A 25,832-nucleotide genomic window follows, 5' to 3' on the forward strand; every position below is an offset into this window, starting at 1 on the left:
AAGATTAAAGTAGGCATAGGCAATTATTTAGAGTAATCCTGATGGAAAGCATGCCATTAGAACACGTAGATTGCTTAGGGAAGTCGCGATATAATAAGAAATGAAGTGACATCTCATAACTACCGTGCACTCAGTTGGGTCGACCGCCATTCAATATATCTCCTAATGAGCTTGTCAAACAAGCAAGTGTATGTCTATAGCTCATCGAGACCAATTGAGTTGGGTTGGGTCCCACACCTGGTTTGGCTCATTCGACCAGGGGGGCCCATCTTTTCATTAGGGACCATTCAAATTCATTAGACAAATTTTATATTAGGTATATTAAAAACATCCTCAAATGTCCTCAAATTCCACAATACCAGGCACAATCTCCATGAAGGGAATGCTTTAAAAAGACGTGCTTTACTGCAGAAGAATTTCAAGTTTGAAATTTGAAAGGAGGGAGACCGAAAGCAAGAAGAGTGAAATTTAAGGCTTAATGTGGGTGATCTTACTTTGTTAAGAAAGCAATAAAGTTGTTTGCTTTAGAATAGATTATGTTTTTGGGAATGGACATGAGATATTTTATAAGAACAAATCCCAACCATGATGTTCTGGCTAAACACTATAATATTGGAATCCTTTCCATGGTTGCTAGTCTCAGAATATCTGGAACAGCTTTTAAAATATAAATGACTTGTCAAGGTTTTAGTATATTCATTCATGGCCTAAATTAGCACATGTTTGCCTTGTAGTCTGATTTGTTTTAAAAAGTTGAATCCAGCATCCGTTCTTTGGTCTGTAGTCAAGCCCATCTGTATTGGTTTATATATCCCAGTTTTGAGCCCCGAGCCTAAAATGCAGCCTTTCTGAACCCATGGTATGTGGTATTGTTGATTTCTTTTCCATAGCCTTTCTGTTTTGATTAGTTTACAGGATTAAAATCATTTGGGTGTCTACATTTTTTATTCTAGACCTCATTAGTGCCATTTAACGTTTACTGTATGTTTTGGGGGAGGAGTGAAGGGGAAGGCAGAGGTGTATGTTTTCAAGGGAAAAGCCTTGTCAATTGTTTTGGAAGGGAAAAAGTAGTAGTAAAATAGGACAAAACTGTGTAAGACTGACCTCCTTTTTGGCTTTTGGAAACAGAACTGCAATAGGTCTTGTACATTGTGGGAATACTGACAGTTTGGGGTCGTTTCAGTGCAGGAAATGTTTAAACAAATTCAGTGGGTCTTCTGAAGAGTAAGGGCAACCATGAGTACTGCAAGGTTTATAAAGTGTGTGACCGTGGGGGATGGTGCTGTGGGGAAGACTTGTATGCTTATTTCCTACACAAGCAACACTTTCCCAACTGTAAGTCTTGAATCTGCCCTGCCTTGATGGAGACAAAGTAAATAAGTGTTTGAATCTGGGATATTAAGGGCGTAGTGGGCTGCTCGGTTTGTTTTTTAAATGTCTTTAAATTTTCATTTTTTTTTTGGGACATTCATGGGTTTTGAACCTGTGTGGATTTTGTGGCCAGGACTATGTGCCAACAGTGTTTGACAACTTCAGTGCAAATGTGGTGGTGGATGGGAGTACGGTGAATCTTGGCCTTTGGGACACGGCAGGTAACACTGTTTTAGGTTTCCGTTTTCAACTTTAGTACGTATATGTCATTCAGAAATATGGAATGGCATTTATTCAGTTATCCTTCATCTATTCCCTGGTTAAACTTCAATATCTATTCCCTGGTTAAACTTCAATAATACGCACTCCAAAGTTTTGTGAGTATCTGAGAATGTAATGGACTCATAACTTTACACTTGTGAGTATGATCCGTTAACCAAAAGACCAAACAGGGGTATTTAGCAACGCCTCCACTTTCCGTGTTATATTTCAAAACATACACCCGCTGCTTGCAATATACTTTTCAGGTATCTTTCTACAGAGAATTAGTGAGTATGCAACTTATATCTTCATCCTTGATGATAAAGGGTCGTAACCAAAACACCTAATCGGGGTCTGTAGAAGAATAGTCACTTTCCTTGTTCATCTCCTCCTGTCACTCCATAGTTCACCTCTAAAGTTGCAACGTTTGCTTTGGTTCTAAATTATGCTCAGTCTTAACCTTATAAGTTGCATATTCTCCTTATTTTGGTGGGAGGGGGGGATGCTGCTGCCATATGCAATTTTAGTGATTGCAGACAATGGAAAACATTTTGAGAAGGTCCATCCTCAAGGATTGAGCCTGGCTATCGGCTGAGATGACAATTGCCTTGTGCTACACTCAACCGTTTCTCAGGAATCATGGATTATATTGCTGTTTTCTCACCATAAAATAGCTTTAACTTTTTTTAGCACTATAGTGAAGCCATTTAAACGCTGGCTATTCTATCTAGTATATACTGCATATTGGTTTAAGGAATAATGTAGATGTGTTAAAAGCAGGACATGGCATTTTCTTCATCATATTCTGTTAATAGTTTTAGCCATGTTGGTACAGGGCAAGAGGATTACAATAGGCTAAGGCCTTTAAGTTACAGAGGTGCAGATGTCTTCCTATTGGCTTTCTCCCTGATCAGCAAGGCCAGTTACGAAAACATTTCCAAAAAGGTATTGCCCCACAGTGGTTTGTGTTATCTGTGTTTGCAGATGCAGATTCTGCTGTATTTACATTTTATTTTTTGAACAAAAATATGCCTGTTTCTGGCCTGTATTTTTATCCATATTGACAAGGTTATGTTTTCTCTTATTTATCTCCTGGCAGTGGATTCCGGAATTGAGACACTATGCACCATCTGTGCCTATCATTTTGGTGGGGACTAAATTAGGTAGGATGGGCTTATGTTCCCTGTTTTCTAGCTTGACTCAGATTCTTCTCTTTTTGACTGATGTTCCTTTTTCTGTTTTTATCCTAAAGAACTTGTCTTTTGAACGATTACAGATTTAAGAGAAGACAAACAGTTTTTTGCCGATCATCCTGGAGCAGCCCCTATATCAACAGCTCAGGTGGCTTTTTACCTCCAAGAATATATAAGTGCGTAAAAATGTCTAATATGATATTTTTCCATATTAGGATTGCGATTAGGTACCAGAGGACTAGTATTAAGAATTTTTTGCTTTCAGCAGTAATGCCTAGTGAAATTATCCAAAAGTAAGTCTCTTCTAGTAGCGAGGCCCCAGTTTGCTGTTCCAGGATATAAATCAAATTTCACATACTGGGCAATGTTAGCACTTTTATGTTTTACGTGTTAAAATTTGTTATGTATTATCAAACCCTTGCTTTAGTATCTTGGCTATTGTTGTTTTATTCTTGTTTTCTGAGTGACAATTCTCTCATGGATTGATGTGATGATATTGGGTATTGCTGTTGTGGGTCTAACTTTTAACCGGATAAACTTCTTTTAGGCCTCTGAAGTCTTGTGGCTTTTGATATTTTTAAAAGAGGAGCCTCTTGATTATTTTTTGCACAAGTATCCATGACATTATTAGGTCAAATGTGGTGCATTCTCGTATGTTTTGATCTTTGATTCTTTTGTGAAACTACAAATTTATCACCTTCTATTTGGAGCTAAGCTTCACTATAACCACTTTCCAGATTTGAATGCGCTTGCAGCTTCTAATTGGTTTTCTGTATTTTCAGGGTGAAGATTTGAAGAAGCAGATTGGGGCTGCTGCGTACATTGAATGCAGCTCTAAAACACAGCAGGTATGTTGGTAGAGAAGCATTTTACAGGTATTTCAATTTAGAGAAATATTCAGAGTATGAGAATTGAATATTGTATGGAAACTTAATGTCATTGGAGTTTTGACATATAGAAATAGGCCTGTGACTTTTTCCCTTTTCTCTTGTATAGCATTCTTTACATGTATGAAAAGTCGAACTTCCTATTTAGTTTAACTGGGGAAGGTCCACATTACTGCTTAGCAATTCTTCTTTATAGGAAAGTCAACTGTCAGGCAAGGTTCTCTTTCAACACTGGGAAGGGCCAAGTTACAATTACGTAATTTTTTGATCCTCTGACATGATTTGATAGTGCTAGCTTAAAGCTTCATGTAGATGAACATTATTGCTGTGGTTGTTAGTGGAGGTTTTAAATTTACATTATTCTAAGTATGACAAAGTATCAAAAGCTAAGCCCTCCATGTGAATGCTGGTTCAGCAAGTCCTGGTGCTCCTCTTCACTGCAGCAACGTACATAGAGTCATAAATAGTACATGTATTGGAAATTTGTTTACTATCAATTTTTACCCTACATTTTTCTTAGAACTTGGGATCTTTGGCTGACTGTCAGTGCGCTCTGGTCTCAAATCTTCTTTTCCGTAGCACAATCAAACATTTGTCTTTGCTTTTTGGAAAGTCTTGGGATTCTTAAGTCACTGCCACTGTACACTGCCTGGATTTTGACTCTTTGTAAGCATCTAGATCAAGAGTTGGCATTCTCTAAGATCTTCATAAGTTTCTTGAAACAATTTGATTTGTTCCTTTTTGTTTCAGAATGTGAAGGCTGTTTTTGATGCTGCAATCAAAGTGGTTCTTCAACCACCCAAGCAGAAGAAGCGCAGAAAGAAGCAAAGGACATGTTTTATTCTGTAAGGCATCGATATCTTGCCATCTTGGGTGTCACGAGACTTTCTGAAGATGTGTAATTTATGGTCCAATCAAAGGCTATCATAAGATTTCCTATATATTGTGTTTTATTACTCTTTTCTGACAGGATTAGCATTGTCTAGAAAGAAGTACACCATGTTTGAGTTCCTTTTTGTGAAGCCAGATACTCGGGTGAAGGGCTTTGATTTATAACTTTTATATCCCTGACCAGTGCAGTCACAGAGAACTGTTTTGAAATGTAAAGTTGTTTGTTATAACTGCTCATGGACCTATGGTACAATGGCAAGAATGGTCAATTTTTTTTGACCATGGGGATTGGTCGATGGTAGATGAATTTTTGCTTCTTAAGATTTATGCTGATGGCATTGAAATGTTTTACACTTTGCCTTGTGGAGAAGCCAAGTGTATGTTTGTTCTTCTGAACTTCGTGCTACGTTGTTTCAATATGCAAAGTTCGCTATTATTTATACGAAAAATACAGTTCATCTCTGTACTGGAAGAATTGTATTTTTGTACTTTTAAGTTTTGTGCTATGTTGTTTCAATATGCAATGGTATTTTAATGATTGACAAAAGAATACAGCTCACATTTTCTGCTGAAGGAAGTAGTTTTAATTTCTCTGTACATTCATTTACTGGAAAATCTTTATTTCAGCATATGACCTCTAAAAGGAAATGATTTGAACTGTCCTAAATCTACCCAGAATTAAATTATATCCTTCTTCAAAATAACGAAGGATTGCCAGATGGTGCATTTTGACCGGTATTGTTAACTTTAAATTTGCATTTAAGCATGGATTTTTTTGTGTTATTTTCCAAAATTTGCAGTCTCTCTTAGTCCTTCTCTACGGCGAGCGGGCAATATAGAGACTACAAAGGAAAGCCAAACATTTATTAAGGACTACTTATTTGGAAAGGAGATTGCTACTTGTAAAGGAAAATAACAACCTTTTCCTAAGTTTTATCTAGGCTAGTCCAATAAGATACAACTCAGTATAAATCAACTTAGAATAATCAAAATGACAGCTTTAACAGTAATATTTCAAACATTAAATACTGTGTTAAAAAATTAATTGGAAGGGATTAGGCATTTGGCTCCAGGTACAATGATGATGAATAAATCTGCTGTTACATTGGAATATGTCACGCTAGTTGAGAAATCAAATCAGTTTGTCAACTTTGTGGAGGGTCGAATTTGCTGATTTGGGTCGTTTTTGTGGGCACAGATTTGATTTGTGGCCTGCAGATCTGACTTGGTATAGAGGGCACTCTTGCTTTTTGAGATGCCTGATTTTATTCTTTGTATTAATTGTCAAGGACCGGTGGTGTCTACAATCACAAAGAGGAGAATGCTAGATTGCAAGGGTCATGTTCACCTAGGTCAAGCCTTTGAAATGATGAATTTTATAATTATTTAAATGGATAGTGATCACATGTGTTAATGCTTTATAATGGTGATGCAAACATATAGCTGTTTTAGAGCTTCGATTGAAGTGTTTATAGCATGTTTCCTGTTTGAATGGGAAAGATATTTGAATGTATTCTTGATATGAGATGATGTTCAAATGAATGCACATAAAATGCCTTTAAATACAAGTGCATAGCAATAAATTGTATTAAACATGTATCAAGTTAGCTTAAGGATGGGAAGAAAAGGGTGAGTTTGTCAAATTTTTAATTTATATTTTGAAATTTTGGGGACATATTTTTGGGTGCAGGAATGGTTTCGCACAAGCGAGATTACCCCAAGACAAGGGAGCATTAATATCTAGGTAGATAATTCAAACATCTCAGAATGGATGACATTAAGGATCATAATAAATGTTATGAATTTGTAATATGTGTAAATTTGGCGTGAGAGTGATACCTACTTTGCACAAGTGTCATTTGTCAATAAGTGATTGTATCAAGTCATTCCATCAAATGGGGCACAAAACTAAATGGGAATTGACATGGGTATGCAAGTTACACCATTATATTTTGTGTTGATTTGAGGTGCATGTGAATTGCAGAATGCTCATCTATTTTGAACTATGCAATCACTCACAAATATGCATGTACATTAAATATCAAATACTAAATAATACGAAGGTGCATATGAATTAATGAACCACTCTAGGTTTCATTGTGTAATTCCATCTTCAACATTGTGCTCGATGGGAACTTACAAGTAACTATAATCACAAATGGAAATTGATTTTTATCATCAATCATCAAAGGAGGAAAGCTTAGGGTTAGAGATTCTACCTATATAGAAAGTGGTAATGCTCCACCTTGTGTAGCTACCATAAGATGGCTTGGCCTATTAGTCATCACAATGTTGTGGTACGTAAAAATGTTCCATCTAGTCATAATAATGGCCTAGATTTATAAGCACATGTAATCGTTTACAATCTTAACATTAGAGTATTAGTGATGTGTTGATAGGCGTTTTATGATCACACCAACACTGAATAAAGTTTCCAACGGTCACTCTATCCTCTCTTGAGCAAAATCTCGTGTATGCTAAGATTGTGGAAGATCATACAAGCAATTTCAAGGTTTTGATTGCGAACTTGTGACTTTATGATGGATATGAGCTCATTTGGCTTGATGTTTGTCGGTAATCCAAGGGGGACCTTTCGTAAAATGGAACAATCCTTAAGGAGAATTAACAAATTTAGACTTCAAGGAAGTATAGTGAATGATTTAGCAATGATAAGTGTTTTTGGAACATATTCTCAATGAAATATATAGAAAATAAATAGGAAAGGGTTTAGAGAGGTTCTAATCTAATATGAAGAACTCAAAAGACAACAAGGGCTGAGGTGAAATTGACCACACTTTGTTTCACCAACTTCAAACAACTACGCAAAGGGAGGTGCAATCTTCAAGAGTTATGCAAAAGATTTTCATATCACCAATGAATACCATCTAGGCGAATAATATTTGAATTCGATAATTGAAGTTAAACATACACGTTTAAAAAGCTCAGTCCAACCTTGCACTGCAAATAGAGATCATATATTTGCAAAAGTTATGAGCGAATGATCTCACCATGAAACAAAGTTATCTATCTCATTCATCTAACTACTTGAAAACAAATCTAATTACTTGAGGAAGATAAACCATGCAAACTTCAAAATAATACAACTAAACACCAAAATTCAATGTATTACTCTTATTTTCTTGATAGCTTATAACAACAATCTCTTACAAATTCTCCCTCCTTTACAAATGAAGGGGTGAACCCTTTTTATAGGCCCCAAAATGAAAATGGATGGCCTATATTACATTGAGATAAGACCTATCCATGCAAAACCCTAATTAAGGTTTGACAAAAAATGACCATATGTGTTGCCAAGTAGTGGGCATGACAATAAATGAGGAATCACACCCATTTTGCATTGACCCATCACTGTCAATAAGGCATCCACCTTGTATTAAATAACCCATCACGCCCATCACTCCATCATGCATTTACTAGATTCTCGTCCAAAATAGGATAACCATTATCTCTCTCTGACGACGAATGCAATGAACCTAGTCATGATAGCCTTGAGCTCTCCTATAGAGACACTTGGTGCAGTCTCCAACTTATATTCCAAAATAGTAATATCCTTTTCACACTTGGTGAAAACCTTCTCCCATCTTGACATTATCTCCCGAGTCTTGCACATTATGCTCGAGAATAAGGAAACATTCTCTAGATGTCCCTTAAAGAAGGATTCCACGAAAAAGAATTCATGCAACTTGTCCTTCAAGTTATCCATTGTTAGCTCCTCGTTAGTTAGTCTTTTTGCAAACAATGCCTCAATAGTATTGAGGATTTCCTCATGAATTTCCTTAACCATTGTCCTCAATAGAGCTAACTCCATATTAGATCTTTTAGAGAATTCCTTCCTAGTACTTACTGCATAGAACCATCGAGGGAAGTCATATGCTTCATTTTCTCCAATGACTTCTCCATCTATGAATGTCTCCCTAGGAATTTCCATTAGTGCCTCAAGACGAAGAATAGTCAAGCCCTGATAGATGTGTGTGTCCTCCCATGATTGGTCCACACTTTCCAATTTGCTAGGGTTAGCTAAGATTCTCCAATAAAATTGAGCCAAGTCTTCAATGAATTTGTCTGCTGCAGTTTAGATGTTCTCTACCCATTCCTTAGAATATTGGGCAAATTTCCTTATCTCTTCAAGTCCATCCACAGATTCCTTTGAAAGAGAAGAGGGAGGAACAAAAGTCTGGTCTTCCTCTCTAAATGGACACATTAAGCGTCGTACATATTCACATAAAGCCTTGTTCTCAATCTTCAACTTCCTATTTTTCTCTTCCACCTTTTTCATCCGCTCTTTTAGTGCTAGAGAGGAGTCATCAAAGTCCTCTATCACTTGTACCTTGGTAGCACACCCCAAATCAATTTTTGTAACGTCATATTCATCTGGAGTGATCTTGTTTCTGTCTTTGTCAACCCTGGGTATTGCCACATGCAAACATTTGGATCCCAACTCATCTCTAGTTATTTTAGAGAATTTCTTTGTCGTCTTCTTTTCCACTGGTTTGCTTATCCGGCTTAGAAATTCTTCAATTTCAAGTGTAGGATCCATTTCTTCCTCTGGCTCTTTCCCCATTATTTATCTCAACCAATATGAATTGGTTGGCTATTGATCACGTGTCTCTGCATGCTCCTGTTCTTGTGTTACCTCCTAAAGGCATCCTAAATCTCCCACTATTGTTTCTCTAAAGCAATCCTCAATATGTTTTGTATCTGGAGGAAGTTCTTGTTCCTCATTCATCTGTTGAATAGGCCTTTAAAAAGCATTGATATTGAGTATATCCTATCCATGTGAGATGTATTGGCCCTCTTCCTAGACCTGATTTCCTGCTACTTCTCCTATGAAGATATCAACTTCATGTACGCTTGAGGAGCTATCAGGTGACTGTGCTTCTTCTAACTTTCGCCTCTTCTGTTGTGGTTCCTCACTTTGAACCTCTTTCCTTTTCCTCATCTACGAATACTTGAGAACACTTTTCTCCTTTCCACGTTTTGTCCTTTCCTGTGGAATTGCCTCTTCTCTATCATGAGCTCCTAATGACCCTTAATAGCCTCGTCTTGGGATTCCAAGTCTCCCATTAAATTGTAAGTCAGTCGGGCATTCTTTGCCTTCAACTTATTGATATGACATTCATCCCAGTGCCTCGTGAATTTCATAATTGGTCGGCTTAGGATATCCAGATCATCAATTTCTGGTTTTGACCAGTTAGGTGCTTGGATTGCCTTATCTTTTTCCTTTTCATAATCAATGTGAATAGTGTTCACATCTTCTTCTACCTAATCTGGCACTTGGATGATTTCACATTCTTATCAACTTAAAAGGCAATCTCGAAAACATTCATTTTTTGATCTCGTAATCCTCCAGCTGTATCCTATGTTTGTGCCTCATGTCAACCACCATTCTTATCTTATCATACGGATTGAAATCCGATCTTGTGATGTGAGGTGCGAGGTGGTAGAATAGCACTTCATTTGCTTACTTCTCTATTGCTACCAATGATGAGCACAATTCATCATAATCTCCCATGCCAATTGAAAATTCGAGCCTGCCCTTCTTTTTCTAAATCTTGTCATAGGTAGTCAATTGTCTTGTTACTTCCAACAACACCATTTTATCTATATTGGATATCTTGGGAGTCTATAGGGCTGGGAAGAGAATTCTTGGACCCGGATGTAAGTAAATCTTGGAGACTAAATGTACCAAGCCCCATTCTTCTTTAGCAACTTCCTCACTTCTTGTGACAACCTTGTCTGAACAACCCCTTGTAAGGATCAGATAATGTGCATGTTGAAGTTGTCACTTGCTTTCTTGAAAACAATGTTGTACAAGTGCACTTGTGGATAGCACTCATGGACTTTCAACTGTCTTGGACTGCATCCCATGGGTCCTTTGCCTGATAATCTGCTAAACTTGCTCATTTAAGACAACATGTAGACAATATATGAGCTCATGTAAAACGACTGAGACTGCTTCAAATTCCTCAGTTGTTCGTCCTAGTTGTTGCTAATTATTATTGCCTAATCCACTATCTTTATGGCATCCATCAACTCTTCAATGAAGTAAAACATCCAAGACTCGAAGATGTATGCGTGTGGACATCCCATAATCTAGCTCATCATCAACACAAGATCATTGTACTCTTGTTTGAAGTCCATGCTAGTGAGTTGCTTGGGCATCTTTGAATGGTGAGGCTTTGGATTTTGCATCCACTTTCTATTGGCAATTCCAACACACCTCTCTATGCTAGAGTCATAGATCATACTCGCTCTTTCCTTGGTCTTGAACATCATGGATTGGAATGCAGGGATTCCAAAAGCCTCACCAATTGCCTCAATGATGAGATTTACCAAGAGTCTGACATCAGGTTCCATAATTGCTCTTCTCTAAGCATCATAGTGTTTTGCACATTCAATGATCAACTTTGGGCATTGGATGACAAGAGGGAAACTGATAGCTGCCACAATTTCGCTTCTATCTATCTTCTTGGTGGTAGTTGATGGGGGATGTCCATCACGACCAAATATCCTTTTTCTAAATTCTTCCAACTTGAATGTTCCTAAGTTGGTGTCACTGACTTCCCTCCATTTTAAAATAATCTTTGACTCGAGAAGGAATTATTTTTGTTTGTTCTTGATCTGTGTTTGTCTAGAAGTGTTTGCCACCTTGCTGGACTCTGCCATTCCTACAAAACAAAATAATTAACATAAAATTTGTGATAAGGAAATTTTGGAATTCACCAAGGGAAGAATTCCACATTGCATATTCTAGACTTGGAATAAAAACCTTCGAAGATATGAATTCTTCAATAAAGAAAAGCCATGCCATAGTCATTTCTCATGACTTGCTCTTTCTTCAATCTCTCTCGAAATGTGATGTGAAGAATGAAATCTTAAGCTTTGTTTAAATACGAAATTCGTCCACCAAGTTGCTAAGTTGGCATCAGGATAAATTTAGCAACTATATTGATTCCATTCCAATCGCACTTCATGTTTCCATAATGAGAGGGATATGGCTTGTCGTTCTGGTGGACCCCACTCGCCATACTTGACTTCAAAAATAAGGACATCCATAATGTCTTGAGTTATGCTTTATTAATGAGGAATATTCCATTTTGCATGCTATCAACTTCCCTTCCACACAATTCCTTCTATCCTAGGCGCATATGAGATATCCTGAAGGATTTCCTTGCCTTAGAAAAATTTCATGACCTTTTCTTTCCTTTCCAAGAGGTGAGCACAATCTTGAGGTGAAGGAGGAATTTTGAATGCTTGAGCTCGCCAATTCTGTTTTGGTGCAAGAATTCTCCAGCTGGCTTGGGCACATTCTAGAAGTGTTGAAGGATTTTCCATGCCTTTGATATTTGGTTTATTTCCATGATCTCATGAAAACCTGAGCATATTCTTGATGTGAAGGAAGAATTTCTTCTTACTTAGCCATTTTCACGATTTCCAAGACCATCTTCATGCAAGGGCACATTCTGACCATGGAGGAGGAATTCTGCACAAGAGGAATAATCCTCCTCCACTAGGCATTTGCACCCCAGGAGCCTACCTGAGCGCATTTGAGGGGTCAAGGAGGAATTTCTTCCTCGAGGAAAAATCCTCCTCTCCTTGGGAAATGCGCCCAAGGAGCTTGTCTGAGCATATCTAGAGGCAAGAGAAGGATTTTTGGAAAAGAGGAAAATCCCTACTCCTCTTGGGAAATGCGACCAAGATAGATTTCTTCATGCCTTGTCTTTTTGAGGAGGATTTCCAGACAGTCATATTTTGATCACTCACTTGCTCTTCAACTTTTCTAGATTGAGAATTGGATACTCAAGATCATTCTACAGTCAATGCTTTGCCAGTTGCCAAGGATAGATTTTCCAAAAATTGACTTACTAAAAATAGACATTGCTAAAAGTAATAAGTTTGTATAAACGCAAAATTAGACCAATCCAATTCACAATGAAACTTATTAAAAATAGACTCACTAAAAATAGTAAGTTCTTAGAAATCGCTCAAATTTCACTTGTAACTTCCTTGAAGGATTCTCTTTCCAAAGCTTAGCTCAAATTTCATTATCCACTAGTTTATTGACTTCATTTCTAAGTCTGAATGATAAAAACCCTAAAATAGACAATACATGCTTCTAAATAGCCAAATTTTACCAAAACACTTGTAGACAACCAAATTTCACTAAAACACTTGGATACTTGAGAAGATTGAAGAAATTGTTGCCAAACTACCCAAAAGACCAAAACCAAAAGACCAAGAGGAAAAAAAAGAGTAGGGGGTCCCCATTTGGAATGAGGTGATGTGTGATTAGGTCACAACATCTATCGACTCCATGGGGGAAGTGTTGAAAAACACTTCAAGGCTAGAACCCCATATTTGAACACTTTCATCTGAGATTGTTTAAGTGTGTGCAAATGTATTAATTGCATCTCACAATAACATCAAGATTCCTAGAACCAACCAAGGCAAGCTAAAAGTATCTTTACTTCAAAGGCATCTTGGACATTGCCTTGCTGCCAGTTAGGCGTCCAGAGCCTTGACAAGGTTTTTGCTAAAATTCCCATGAATATTGCTCCACTGCCAGCCATGCATAGATAGCCCCAGTGGAGTTATCTGCATGTTCCCAAAGTCAATGCCTTTGATATTTTCTTTTCATTTTTTCATCTTTTCTTTCTTTTGATATTGTATTTTCCATTTTCGTCAATTCCTTATTTGGCTTGTAAGCACTGAAGTTTACTATGGGTTTGGGAATTGTAGTAGCGTTGAAGCAAGACTTAAGATTCTCATCGACCATAACTTCTCCGAAGAGATCTAAATGACTTGGAGCAATTGATTAGGCATGTGAAGTATAGTAATCTCAAGATTCCTATGTCAAGATACAACTTAGTGGAATAAATCCAGACTATGCAAAGGAAAACATCATCACCTTTCACAAATGCAGACTCCAAATATTCAAGCCACTTAAAAACCAAGACCTAAGCAAAACCACTTGAGCAAACAAGCTCAAGGGAACCAGCATCCAACCTACCAAAAACCAAAAATTCCAAAAGAGAAAACAAACCAAAAACAAAAACAAAAAGGAAACCTAATCTAACTATATACAAGATAGGTCTTGGAAGGAAACTTATGGTTGGAAATAATGCTTGCGGAACTATCCATTGATGGGCAATACAATGTCCTCTCCTATTAGTGTCTTCAATTTGAATGAATTATCTCCTAGAATTTCAGAGATTTGATATGGGCCCATCCATAACTTATCGAACATGTCATGATCACCTCTTCGCTCATGGGCCTTGTCCCAATAGAAAATCAAGTTAGAAATTCAAAATGACTTGATCTTGGCTTGCCTATCAAACCAACACTTGACCACTCCTTGATGTTTAGCAAAGTTCTCCAAGGCTTGATCTTGCTTTTCCTCCAAATGCAACAACTAAGACAGACGTGTCTTAATATTCTTGTAGAAACTACAAAGTTGAGATTCTTAATTGAATTGGAAAGACTGGATCTTGTTCGTAAACTAGATGACATGGGGATGTTTGCAAGAAATTCTTAGTTTAGGTTCTATCTGCCTAGAGAAAAAATCTCAATTGTGTGTGCCAATCCTTGGGATTTTTGTCTAGTAACTTCTCGATTGCACTTAACCGATTCTTGTTTGTTGATTCTGCTAGTCTATTACCATGTAGGTAGTAGTTCAAGGAAAACTTCAGCATTATCCCATACTCATATACCCAATTGGAAAACTTCAGAGATGAGAATGCAGGGCCATTATCTCATATTAATGCATGAGGACATCCAAACCTCGTAATGATATTTTCTTCAAGGAACTTAATTACCATGTCTATTGTGCAAAGTACAAGGCTTGAGATTCCAACCATCTAGTGCAGCAATCAGTGGTGGTTAGGATATACTTGTGCTACACATAGGAAGTCAAATTAATCATACCAATGAAGTTCAGTCCCCACTTAGAAAAAGGTCACACTTCAATGACAAGTTTTAGTGGCATAGTAGGATTCTTTTCACAGATAACGGCTACCTGATAGATGTGACATGCTTTCACATGTTCATATACATCTTTGAATAGTGTGGGCCAGTAGTATCTCACTTTGAGATTTGATGAGTTGTGGCCAGACCACCTCCACGACTAGTTCCAAACTTATTGTGAAAGTGCTCCATGATTTGTTTCCCTTCATCCTTTCCAACACATCTTAGGTAAATTCCCTCATGGTTTTTCCTTTATAGCATAGATCCCTAAAGCATATACCACTGACTCTTCATTCTCAAAGCTCTCTTTTGCACAAGGTTCAAATGGGGAGGACACCTATGATTCAATAGATAATAAACAATGTCATCATACCACTCTCCTATAGATTAATCTAGTACATAAGTCTGTTGTACTAATCTAGGCCCTGTTGTGCCGATTGTCTGAGCTAGAGTGTGTCCACAAACTAGCTTCATTGGTTGTATCTCAATGTCATATTTTTTTAAGGTGGTGACTCACTTACCCCTTCTTTCTCCCAATTCATTCTACATTAACAAGGTTTTCATTGTCGCATCAGGAACTATATCATGCATCTTTCTTCATAGGATGTAGTGTTTGAATTTTTTTATCGCCTTCACCAAAGCATAGGCTTGTTTTTCAATGTTCGAGTACCTCGGCGCTACATTCTTCAATGGTGTATGTTGGCATTTGCATGAAGATTTCATTAATGATATATTATATTATCATTGATGTTAATTGAACCGATAATGGTATTTATGATATTGTTGATATTATTGTTATTATTGATATTGGCTTGTAATCGGTAGGAAGAGCTTTGTGGAAGATGTTGTAAACCGGTATGTTAAGTTTTTGAGTTGAATTGGTAAACTGGTGTATAAGGTTAAACCTTTTTCTATGCAATGTAACCGGTAAACCCTACCAGATGTTTTTTGTTAAACCCTAACTGATCAAGTTTGTTATTTTAAGATCTAATGATGAGTGGTAATGATGGAGACATGTGTGATCATTGAATGAGGATTAGTTCAGATTGATTTGGCGTGTTTATTTATTGTCTAGGGAATGAGCAAAGTGGATTGCATCTAATGCATAGCGCGTGATGAGTTACAAAGTCCGATGAAGCGGTGATCATGGAGCGGTTGGAATTTTCTTGAAGATTGTGAAGAGATTGTTATGATTTCTAACTGTCAAGATTGAACCGACTTGTTTGTAATCTCTGTGAGAGAATTAGGTTTTTGTTGTGTTACCGACCTAATTGATTTGTATTTAAGGTCGATGAAGTTGTTTGTAAGAGTGTTGGCTGAAAACCAGTTGAGTGTGTTTTTGCCTAACCGGAGAATGGATCTGTAGCTTGAGTGAAAGAAGATTGAAGCTTAAAAGGATCTGATCAAGCAAATGTAGTGCTATTCAGACAGATCAAGAAAACTTGTTGTTTTCTAACAATTACAACATAATTGAAATCCCCTAACCAGGTAATCTCTAACAAGCTGGGTTACTTATTAAATCCTCTAACAAGGTGGTTCATTAGATTGGATTCTCAAACCCTCTACCGAGGTTACTCCTAATAGGGTATTTTGCTTTTTCATCAAGGCATTTTGTAAATCCCTTAACCGGGTGATTCCTAACAGAATCAGTTCTTAATAGTACTTATTGTAAAATCTTTAACAAGCTTGGCTCCTAACATGGCGAACTTCAGAAGGGTTCAGATAGCTATCCTTGTGAGTCTCATCTCATCATGGTTTTTACCTATTTGGGTTTTCCACGTATAAACATTTGTGTCAAGTGGTGAATGTTTTTGTGGTTGTGATCTTATTTGTTGATTTGATTGACTACTTAACTATTCTGATATGGCATGATAACTGGAAGCATTGAGAGATTGAATATGTTGAGATATGATTAAGCATTTTGATGTTTACAAGATTGAAGCTATTTACTGTTAAGTTGTTATAATAGTTAACCGGTTGATGTTGAGTATTGATCTTGATAATTGAAAGTTTACTTTGTGAGTTTGATTTTGAGATTGGCAAGTTTGTATCAGTTTTTCAGTATACTAATTCACCCCCCCCCCTCTCAGTATTCTACCGGATACTTATTCTTTCATCATACCATCAGTGTACTCATGAATGCAATTGGATGCTCATCCTTTTCATCTGTTCTCTGGGTAAGAATGGCTGCAAATGTATTCTAAAGCAAAGGAATACAAGAAGAAAGGTTTGGAAGATTCAAGATTAACAAGAATTAGACCATCCACTATAGCTTGCTTAATTTCTTCAAATGCTCTCCTCGTTAGAGGTGACCAATATGTCTTTGCACTCTTTTTCAACATGTCATTTAGTTTCATTACTATCTTAGCAAATCCCATAACGAACTTCCTCACGAAGTTGATCTTGCCAAAAAATGACTTCAGTTCCTTTTGACTTGCAGGCAAGCCTATTCTTGAAATAGCCTCAATGCAGTCTAGGTCAATTGAAATCTCATTTTCTAAAATTGCATGCCCTAGGATTTTTCCTTTAGTGAAACCAAACATGCACTTCTTTAGGTTAAGAGATATCATGTGCCTTCTACATCTCTAAAAAAACTATCTCAAGTCATTGATGTGATCCTCTTTTCTTTTGGAAAACACCATAAGATCATCCATGTATATAATTATGCATTGCCCAACTATGTCATGGATAACAATATCCATTTCCCTCTGGAAGGTGGCCCCTGTATTAATCAAGCCAAAAGGCATTCTTCTATAGGCAATTGTTCCCCACTTGGTTGTGAAAGTGGTCTTCAATCTGTCTTTTTCTTCCACCATCACTTGATTACACCCCGAGTAGCCATCTAGAAATGACATCATTTGAGAACCTTTGACAATTTACAACACTTCATCTAGTGATGGCAATGGCTAGTTGTCTTTTTTTGAAGCTCTGTTAAGATTCTGAAAGTCCACACATAACCTTATCTCTCCATTTTTCTTTCTTATCGAAACTAGATTGGCAACCCATGGAGTGCCTGACTGGAAAGATGATCATTGTTGAGAGTAGCTTCTTAACTTCCTGATATATCAATGGCTCTAACAATGGATTGACTGGTCTTTTGCTTTGCCAGAAAGACCTACTTCTTGGCTTGAGTGGGATTGTGTGTGTGATGAGAGAAGTATCAAAAGTCTTTAAATCTTCATATCCCCACACAATCACGTTAAGGAATTCTCTCATATTCTTCACAATACCTTTGTTTTTCTCTAGTGTAAAAAATTTTCCAATGAATTTTTTTTTTAACTTGCCCATATGTTCCCAGGTTCATGGATTCTCACTTGCTCCCTTTAGCATTTGATTTCTACTTAATTTGTCAAGATAAAAAATTATTTCCAGTTCTATCATTCCTCGGGGAATGGTATTTGTCTTCAAATTCATAATTCCTTCAGCATCAAACTCAACATCTTCCAGTTCTTCCTCATCAATGATTTGAATGATAAACACATCTTAATTTGTGAGAAAGTCCATAATATGCTTGTCATCCTCAAATATTTGGAAATTGGTAATATTATCAGGGATAGAGGGAATTAAAGTTAATTTCATTGTGAATTTCTTCAAACCGTCCATGGCAAGAGGTTCCAATGAGATGGCCACCTGTGCTAATGCATTTTCTATGAAATTCCTTAATTGATACACTGATTTGATATTGAATGCATCAAAGCTTTCAATGAGATCCCACACTCTATTATGGTAGGAGCTCAGTCTCTTATCATGGCAGACATACTATTTCCCTACCTGCTTGATACCTATTTCAAAATCCCCAAACACGTGTAGCATCTTAGCACCCTTCTAGATAGAAAGGAATAGTCCATGGACTAGTGACTCATACGCAACAACATTATTGGTGCATGAAAATCGTAGCCTGTGTTCAACCAAGTAGGATTCTCTAGTTGGATTGATCAATTCGAGACTAGCTCCATTTCCTTTCTTTGATTTTGATCCATCAAATCACAGTGTCCAAAATTGATTAGTTGCTTAAGGTTTAGAGGATTGTGCCTGTGATTTTGCAACTTCTTTTTTCGTTCTAAAAAACCTTCAATTCTTTTATGTCCAGGTCTGGTATTGCCTCATTGCAAGGATTTCTAGTATTCTTGATTCCTTCAATTTTTTCGATCACAGAAGCTTGTAGAATCATTTTGGACACTTTCTCTATAGCAATCTTGCATATTACACATGAAAATTCTGAGTCGAAGGCATTGTGGATTATACACCAATTGGGTAGCAATAAGTCTCAAACACAGGTGCGTTTGCCCAATTCAACTTCTTGCTTTACATTTTTCAGGACAAAATTCCTGAATCTCTCAAACATTCCTTCATTTTAACTTGGTTGTGTATTTTGATCATCTTCAATAATCACTTATATAGAGTCAGGTATCTCTTCTATATGTTCTCCTTTAGTAGAACTATGTAGCATTAGAGCTTCTAATTTAGGTATGTATGAACCCAAATCTATTTCTAGGAACAAGATTCCATTACCCTTGCCATATTTAGTAATCATTAGTCTAAGTCTAGGTGTGCTTTCAATCCTTATCTGATTTGGGACTCCTTTACAAGGTAACCACATATGAGTGAAGTATGTGGATATATATCCATTCAGTTTCCTCAACCAATCTCTACTGAAGAGCATGTTGTAACCATCTAGTATATCAACGATTGAAATGTCAATGCAACTCTAAATTCTTGGGTCAATTTCTAATTGCATGTGGATGTTATTCAATTCTCCTACATCGCGTACTTTTGTCTTGTCCAATTAGGTGACCTTCTTGTTTGTTTGAATAGGCATCAATCCCAACTTTCTACACACAACCAAAGGCATCACATTGCTAGAAGCACCAGAATCTATTAGGTAGTTATGTAGAAGTTTGCCAAAGATTCTTGCATATACTAGGAAAGGAGGAGGTTCATCTCTTCCTTGATAGAAGATTGCAGGCTTTGGTCACTTGAAGCACTGACCTCTTTGCTTCTTGTTTCTTGTTGGGAATTACTACTTCCATATTGTGTTTGAACTATATTAGCTAAGGCTTGTTTCATTAGTGCACTAGTTCTCTTGGTTTTTTTTTTCTATTGTAGGATTATGATCTTTTTGAGCTTCTAGCGAACTTTGCACCATTCCTATGAAGTTGGACGGTTGTTATGGAGCATTAAACATGTTGTAAGATATTTGGGGCACATCCTGAACTACATTTGTATTATACATCAGATTAGGTTGGGAATTTTTGGGCATGTATCTAGGAACATTTGACACACTTTAAGGCATATTCCTCGAAATAGGAGCATCATTGAAACTCCTAAATAATGTATCTTGAATTTTTGGAGTTCTTATCAACTCAAACAGAGGAAAGATCACTTTTATCTTCTTGAATTATTCTAACACATAAGCACTTAGCCTTTTGAATTCCTCTCTAACAGGATTTTCTTTCTATCTTCCTTCTTCCTGTTGAGAAATTGGTTGTCCTCTTTCATTTTGTGGGACAATTTGTTGTCGATACTTAGGCGAGTCCCTTGGAAGGCTAGGAACATTGCTTGCATTTGAATTTGGAGGAGTCAATAAATTATTAGGAGGAGTTGAAATGGTTAGTGTATCTTGATTCTGGTAATTCCTTTAGTATACTTTTGGATTTGTGTTTCCAGATGACTGCTAAAACACTTGAACCTCGCTTGTTCCTTCCATGAGGACATTGTTGTAAAGTGGAGGAAAACTATAACCATCCTTTTCAAGAGGTTCATTAGGTGAGACAAATTGATCTAGATATCCTGACACCTCCACTAGACCATTTGCTAATGTAGGCGAGAATCTCTAATTAGCCTATGGTGGTGTGTAATCTTGGAATTCAAGAAGAAATAAAAAATCTTCCAAGATCAATGCTTGATCATATTTGGGTGTAGGGACTAACTCATATCCCAATGTCAGAGGATTCTTAGGAGCTTTAGTATTCTTTTTTTCTCTCCTGAAGATATCAATGACTACTTGAAATTCATTACATCATAATTTTTAGTGTTGATATGTATTGTGTAACCAGCACCATTTGGACAGAGTTCCCTATGCTAGGAAAATTTTATCAGTAGCTTGGCTTTCAAAAGTTGGTGGATTATCCAGTGGTGAGGGCACTCCTCCATTATTTGGTGTTGTATTGCATGATCCCTTATGGAATCCTTGATTATTGTTTTGGAAACCATGGCTATTTTCTTGGTGTCCTAGATTGTGTCCTCAGTTGTTTTCTTGATGTCCTGAGGGATTATTCCGATATCTTCAGTTAGCACCTTGATGTGTTTGGTAATTCCTATGCATGATTTGGATTTGGTTATTATGATTTCTAAGGTATGCAAACTCAATCGAAAGCTTCTTAACTTGTTTTATTAGCTCCTTCATTTCATCCTTCTCTTTTTGTGTCTAGGTTGAGGATGTTATATTCTGAAGCTGTACTAGTTATGGAGGTAATACTTTCGACATAGGAGCTCCTAGATGTGACACAAAATAGTTTGTGGGAGTGGGAATAAGGTTGATAGAAGGAGCATAATTTGTCATACTAGTAATTAGGTGTCCTTGCAACAGTTGGTGGTGATTAGAGGCTACCCTTAACAACTTCCGCATAGGCTTCTTTCAAATTAGTTAAAGGTAGATGAGCTTTTTGAACAAACATAGAAGTGAAGTAATCTAAGGTTGCATATTAAATTTGCCTAGTTGCCTCATCACCAATGTTATATTAAGTACGCAACCTTGAATAGGCCCTTTGGAATCTGTTATTGAAGGCACCAATTAGTTCACGTTCTTGCCTTCTTACATCTATTAATTATCTATATATATATCTATTGGATGGATTGGCAATCTAAATTTTCCCAGGAATTTATCTTTCAATTGTTGCCATGTTGAAATTGAATCCACAAGCAGGTTGATATACCAATAGAATGCTTCTTCGCCCAATGAGTATGAAAATAACCTAAATGCCACATCTTTATTTTGGATATTCATGTTCTAGAGAGTATCTTTGAATATTGTGATGTCTTATTCTACAGTGTGGTTCATATCATTCACATGAAACTTGGAACAAAAATGTTCTGGATTCTTGGGCATCTCATGATAGGTAGTGAATATCATCAGAGGATCTATGTATTTTGAGGACACCAATTAGCCATTGCTTGAACTAGTGGATGTTGGATGATTACTAATTTACTGGTGTGGCTACTTGAACGGGTCCTTGTCGATTGCTCGCCTGAGTAGATCCTTGTACTTGACATTGAGGTGGTGGAGTCTGGAATAAACAGGAAATATCTTCCACCCTTGGTGAATCCTGACTTGTTGAAGCTTCCTTCTTGCCATGCCTTGGGTTTACCGTTTGGAGCAAACTTTAATTTTTTAATTCCTTCATTCCTAGAGTGGATCTTAGAATTCTTTGGTGCCTTTTTAATGAGAATGAGTTGATACAATCCAACGTGTATCTTTCAAATTTGGCTCTTCAGATTTATTGAGGATGTGGAGGGCGTGGAAACCTTTGATCAAGGAGTCTCCTCTCGATTGCCACATCAATTTGTAAAGCTTTCTCTTCTTGTTCCAACATGATGCTCAATCATATATACTCAGGTGCACTCCTCTTCAATTTCCAAGCAATATTGTTCAACCTAGAAATGATGTCCCCTTGATCGTCATCAAATCTCAAGTTTGGTTGCAAGACTAGGGTTGTATCTCCAAGTAACACCATCCTGGTTCATGCTAGATTGTTCTCATTGAAAAATTATTTCTTCTTAAGTGAAAGTTCCTCTTGAACTGTTGGGAAATGGCCCTACTACTAGCACCAAATCTGTTAATGGGTGTTTTATGATGGCACCTGTATACACTCAAAAATTGGCTATGAATAATTAAATAAATATTTTATATTTATTTAATGTTAATTCCTCTAGTAAATAATTATTTTGAAAAGATTAATTTATTTAATTCGCTTTCATTGATATTCTTCTATTAATTAATTAAATTGAAACATTTTTTTAATTAATTCATTAATCCCTTTCTTCTAAACCAGTTAATTAAATATCTAATATTTAGTTATCTCCCATCCACTATCCTATAGTCTCATCAATTAAATAATTTCTTAATTATTTAATCTCCTTTTCTAACTCATCTCATCTCCACATCACTTCCTCTTTTGCCAACTCATCAATCATGTGGCTAAAGACATTAATATTTTTAAATATTAATATATCATTTATCTTCAACTTCCAAATCATAAATCAAAGAATGTGTACGTACACACATTTCTCAACTTCCCTATATTTTATCCAACCTTCCTACATCTTTGGAGGGAATTGATTCCACTTGTCCTCATATCCCTAAATCTTCTTCAACTATCCTATATTCTCTCAAGTCTTCATCCTCAGTCAAGGTGAGCCTTCTAACACTTGGCTTCTCCTTCCACCTTTTCCTCCATCCTGTAGGTGTAGGAGGAACATCTTCCACCTTTATCTCTCACATCGCAACCTCTTATTTCATAGTCATCCAAATTGCAAGATTTAATCAGGACCATTGATCTCTGCCACCTAAGCTTATCCTCTCAAAAATCTATAAATAGAGGTCTCCTCGGCCATTTTTGAAACTAATAGCTAATCTCATAGTGAATCTGGGAGTCTTCATTTTGCATACGTGAGTTTTGAGTTTGAGGCAATTTAGCATTTTAGGAGTTTTATCATAACATGTAATTATCTTTGCATATTAGCTTAATATCATTTAACATGTCATTTAGTAATCATCAATCAACAACCAGTTATTTGTCCATTCTTCATGTGCCATCTTGGAAGCTAAACAATGCTTGTCTGAGAGCAACATCAATTTGCAACCAAGAACTATTGGGATGGGACACAATGAGACATAAGGGTAAAAAGGTATAATATTTGATATTTTGTTATTTTATTTTGTTTCATTGGTTGAAGCTTGAGTTCCTATAGCTTTTTGTATTTCATGATGAACTAACAAGTTGCAGATTTATTCTGAGGAGTTCAACTTAAGTCGACACATTTTTTGTGCCCACCGTGGGGCTCAGGCCTCACATCCTTCCAATATCCTATCTTTTTCTCTATAGCTTAGATTTTATTTCACGTAATCATGCATTTGTAAGCCAGTTTCATGCCCATGTGTTATTTGGCAATGCTTTTACTCTGTAGGATAGCACATTTACTGCTTCTGTTAATGCATTTACTGCATTGGCTAGCACTTTTATTGATAAAATCATGCATTTACGACACAGGTTCACGCTTTTGTGACACAGGTTAATGCTTTTTTGATACAAGTTAAAGCTTTTGTGATGCAAGTTAATGCTTTTATAGATTTTATTCACACATATACTTGTTTATCGCATTTACTCTGTTAATCTGCAAAAGATGGAATTCTACAATTTGTCAACTAACTCTCTTTGTAGGTTCGAACGTCCAAGACAAGATTTTTGAAAAATCACTAACTGGGTGTTGTAGGGTTTATTTTAAAAGAATTTTTCATGCATTTCCTCACTTAGATAAATTAAGGGTTTTCAAAGTAAAAGATCATACTTGTTCATCTAGTTTAACTAGGGGTGAAAGAACAACATGCAAACTTGCATTGAGTGTCTTATTTAGATTAGTTGCACTTAGATTAATTTAGGAGGAAAAACAATCTTTTGTTCACTGTGCTTGTCAAAGTGGTAGGTTATTATGCTCTCACCTCAATTAGGTGATCAGAAAACTAGATCCACTTTCTAGAATGTTTAACCTTTAGAGGGCCTGCCTCCCGAGTAGCCCTTAAGGCTCGGTGAGAGGGGATGACCCAAGTGGAAACGGGCTAACACCAAGCTCTTTCAATCCACTATAAATAAATTGTGTTTGTAACAAAAGTTACAAGCAACGAGTGTTGATTAGTTCATACCGACACCATGTCTCCCCATAAACCCTATAGAGCACAACCTCTATTGGTTGGGAGCCTTCCCTAATGGAGCGTAAGGTGCCGCATGTATGGCCACTTGAGCAGATGCCTTGACTAAAAAGTCTTTTTGTAAAAAGCCTAAATCCTTTTTAGTTGTTGGCATGGGAGGTCGAACCTTTGAAGCGGCTCACATACATATGATTCTTAGTAGAGATACAAAGTTCGCCATGGGGAGTTTTCATGGGAACTGGTGCTTGGCTGCCCCAGAGAAGTGAGTGTTGAGGGTGGAGCCAGTGGGGTCAAGCATCTAAGTATTCGCTTTGAATAGTGTAGCCTTGGGGAAACCTACGTGAGATTCAACAATTATTGTCATGGCCTACCATAGGAAATTGTACTTGCATGTGCATTTTGCTTTCAAAACATTGTATCTGTTGTGCTTGCATCACGTTTTCAAATAAAAAAGAAGAAAAATAATCATCCTGATAAAAAATCTCAAAACTTGCTTGGAAAGGAACAGTGTCACGCATTATCAACGCATAGTTGTGCTTTTGCAAAGTTTGACAGTGCATTTACCTATCAGAGCAACACATTTACAACTTTAGATCACACATACACAAAATTTGATAGCACATTCATTACAAAATAACGCATTTACAACACAGAGTCACACTTTTGTGACACGGATTCATGCATTTGCACAACAGTACAACGCATGTGTTACATCAGACAATGCATTTACACAATTAAGTCGCACATTCATAACAGAGGGTACTTCTCACCATCAACTCAAAATTTTGAAAACAGTTCTGGATAGCCATTATCGAGAAGAATTCATTTCAATTTTCACATATTTAGCAATTGGTCAAACAAATAAGTTTATTGAACAAAATACCCATAACAATAGATCACACCTAAGGTTATCACAAGTATTCACCTTTAACAAGTCTTAGATCCAATATCTTAAGCGCACAAAACACATTTTTCTTGATAAATTTGATCTTTCAAACATAGTTTCTCAACAGGATACATCATCCTTCATCACGAAAATTTAAGATCAAATTAACTTTGTTCATTGACTTGGATATATTGTTTCACCTTGAACTTGGTATTATCAAACTTCACAAAACTTGCACTCATATTGGGATCAAAAACTTGTCAACCATTACATGCTTTTATGACCATTTTGTGTCCTCTCAAGAAAAGGAAACCTAGTTATAAGGAAATCTTGAAGAAGAGAAGGTTTTTATACATAAACCGCAAAATTTTATTGAAGCATCGCACATTCCTACACCATTTTTCGTAACTATCTACGTGGTTATGAAACAGAGT

At 36.7% G+C, this 25,832-nt stretch overlaps 1 protein-coding gene across 3 annotated transcripts; it reads left to right on the plus strand.

The window, feature by feature from the left end:
* The first annotated feature begins 322 nt into the window (after nt 1–322).
* Nucleotides 323–5,069, plus strand: LOC131035834 (rac-like GTP-binding protein 5). Of its 3 annotated transcripts, none has more exons than XM_057967575.2 (8): nt 323–480; nt 1,184–1,335; nt 1,505–1,592; nt 2,468–2,577; nt 2,732–2,795; nt 2,909–2,973; nt 3,608–3,673; nt 4,463–5,069. In XM_057967575.2, exons 2-8 carry the CDS (start codon nt 1,237–1,239, stop codon nt 4,559–4,561), a joined length of 591 nt encoding a protein of 196 aa, XP_057823558.1. In that variant the 5' UTR covers nt 323–480; nt 1,184–1,236; the 3' UTR covers nt 4,562–5,069. The 3 variants fall into 3 exon arrangements, with proteins under 3 accessions (XP_057823558.1, XP_059063609.1, XP_057823557.1); XM_057967574.2 differs by having other exon boundaries at nt 331–859; XM_059207626.1 differs by lacking the exon at nt 4,463–5,069 and having other exon boundaries at nt 2,909–3,001; nt 3,608–3,627.
* The last annotated feature ends 20,763 nt before the right edge of the window (nt 5,070–25,832 follow it).

Source organism: Cryptomeria japonica, chromosome 7 (assembly GCF_030272615.1).
Source record: "Cryptomeria japonica chromosome 7, Sugi_1.0, whole genome shotgun sequence".
NCBI lineage: Eukaryota > Viridiplantae > Streptophyta > Pinopsida > Cupressales > Cupressaceae > Cryptomeria > Cryptomeria japonica.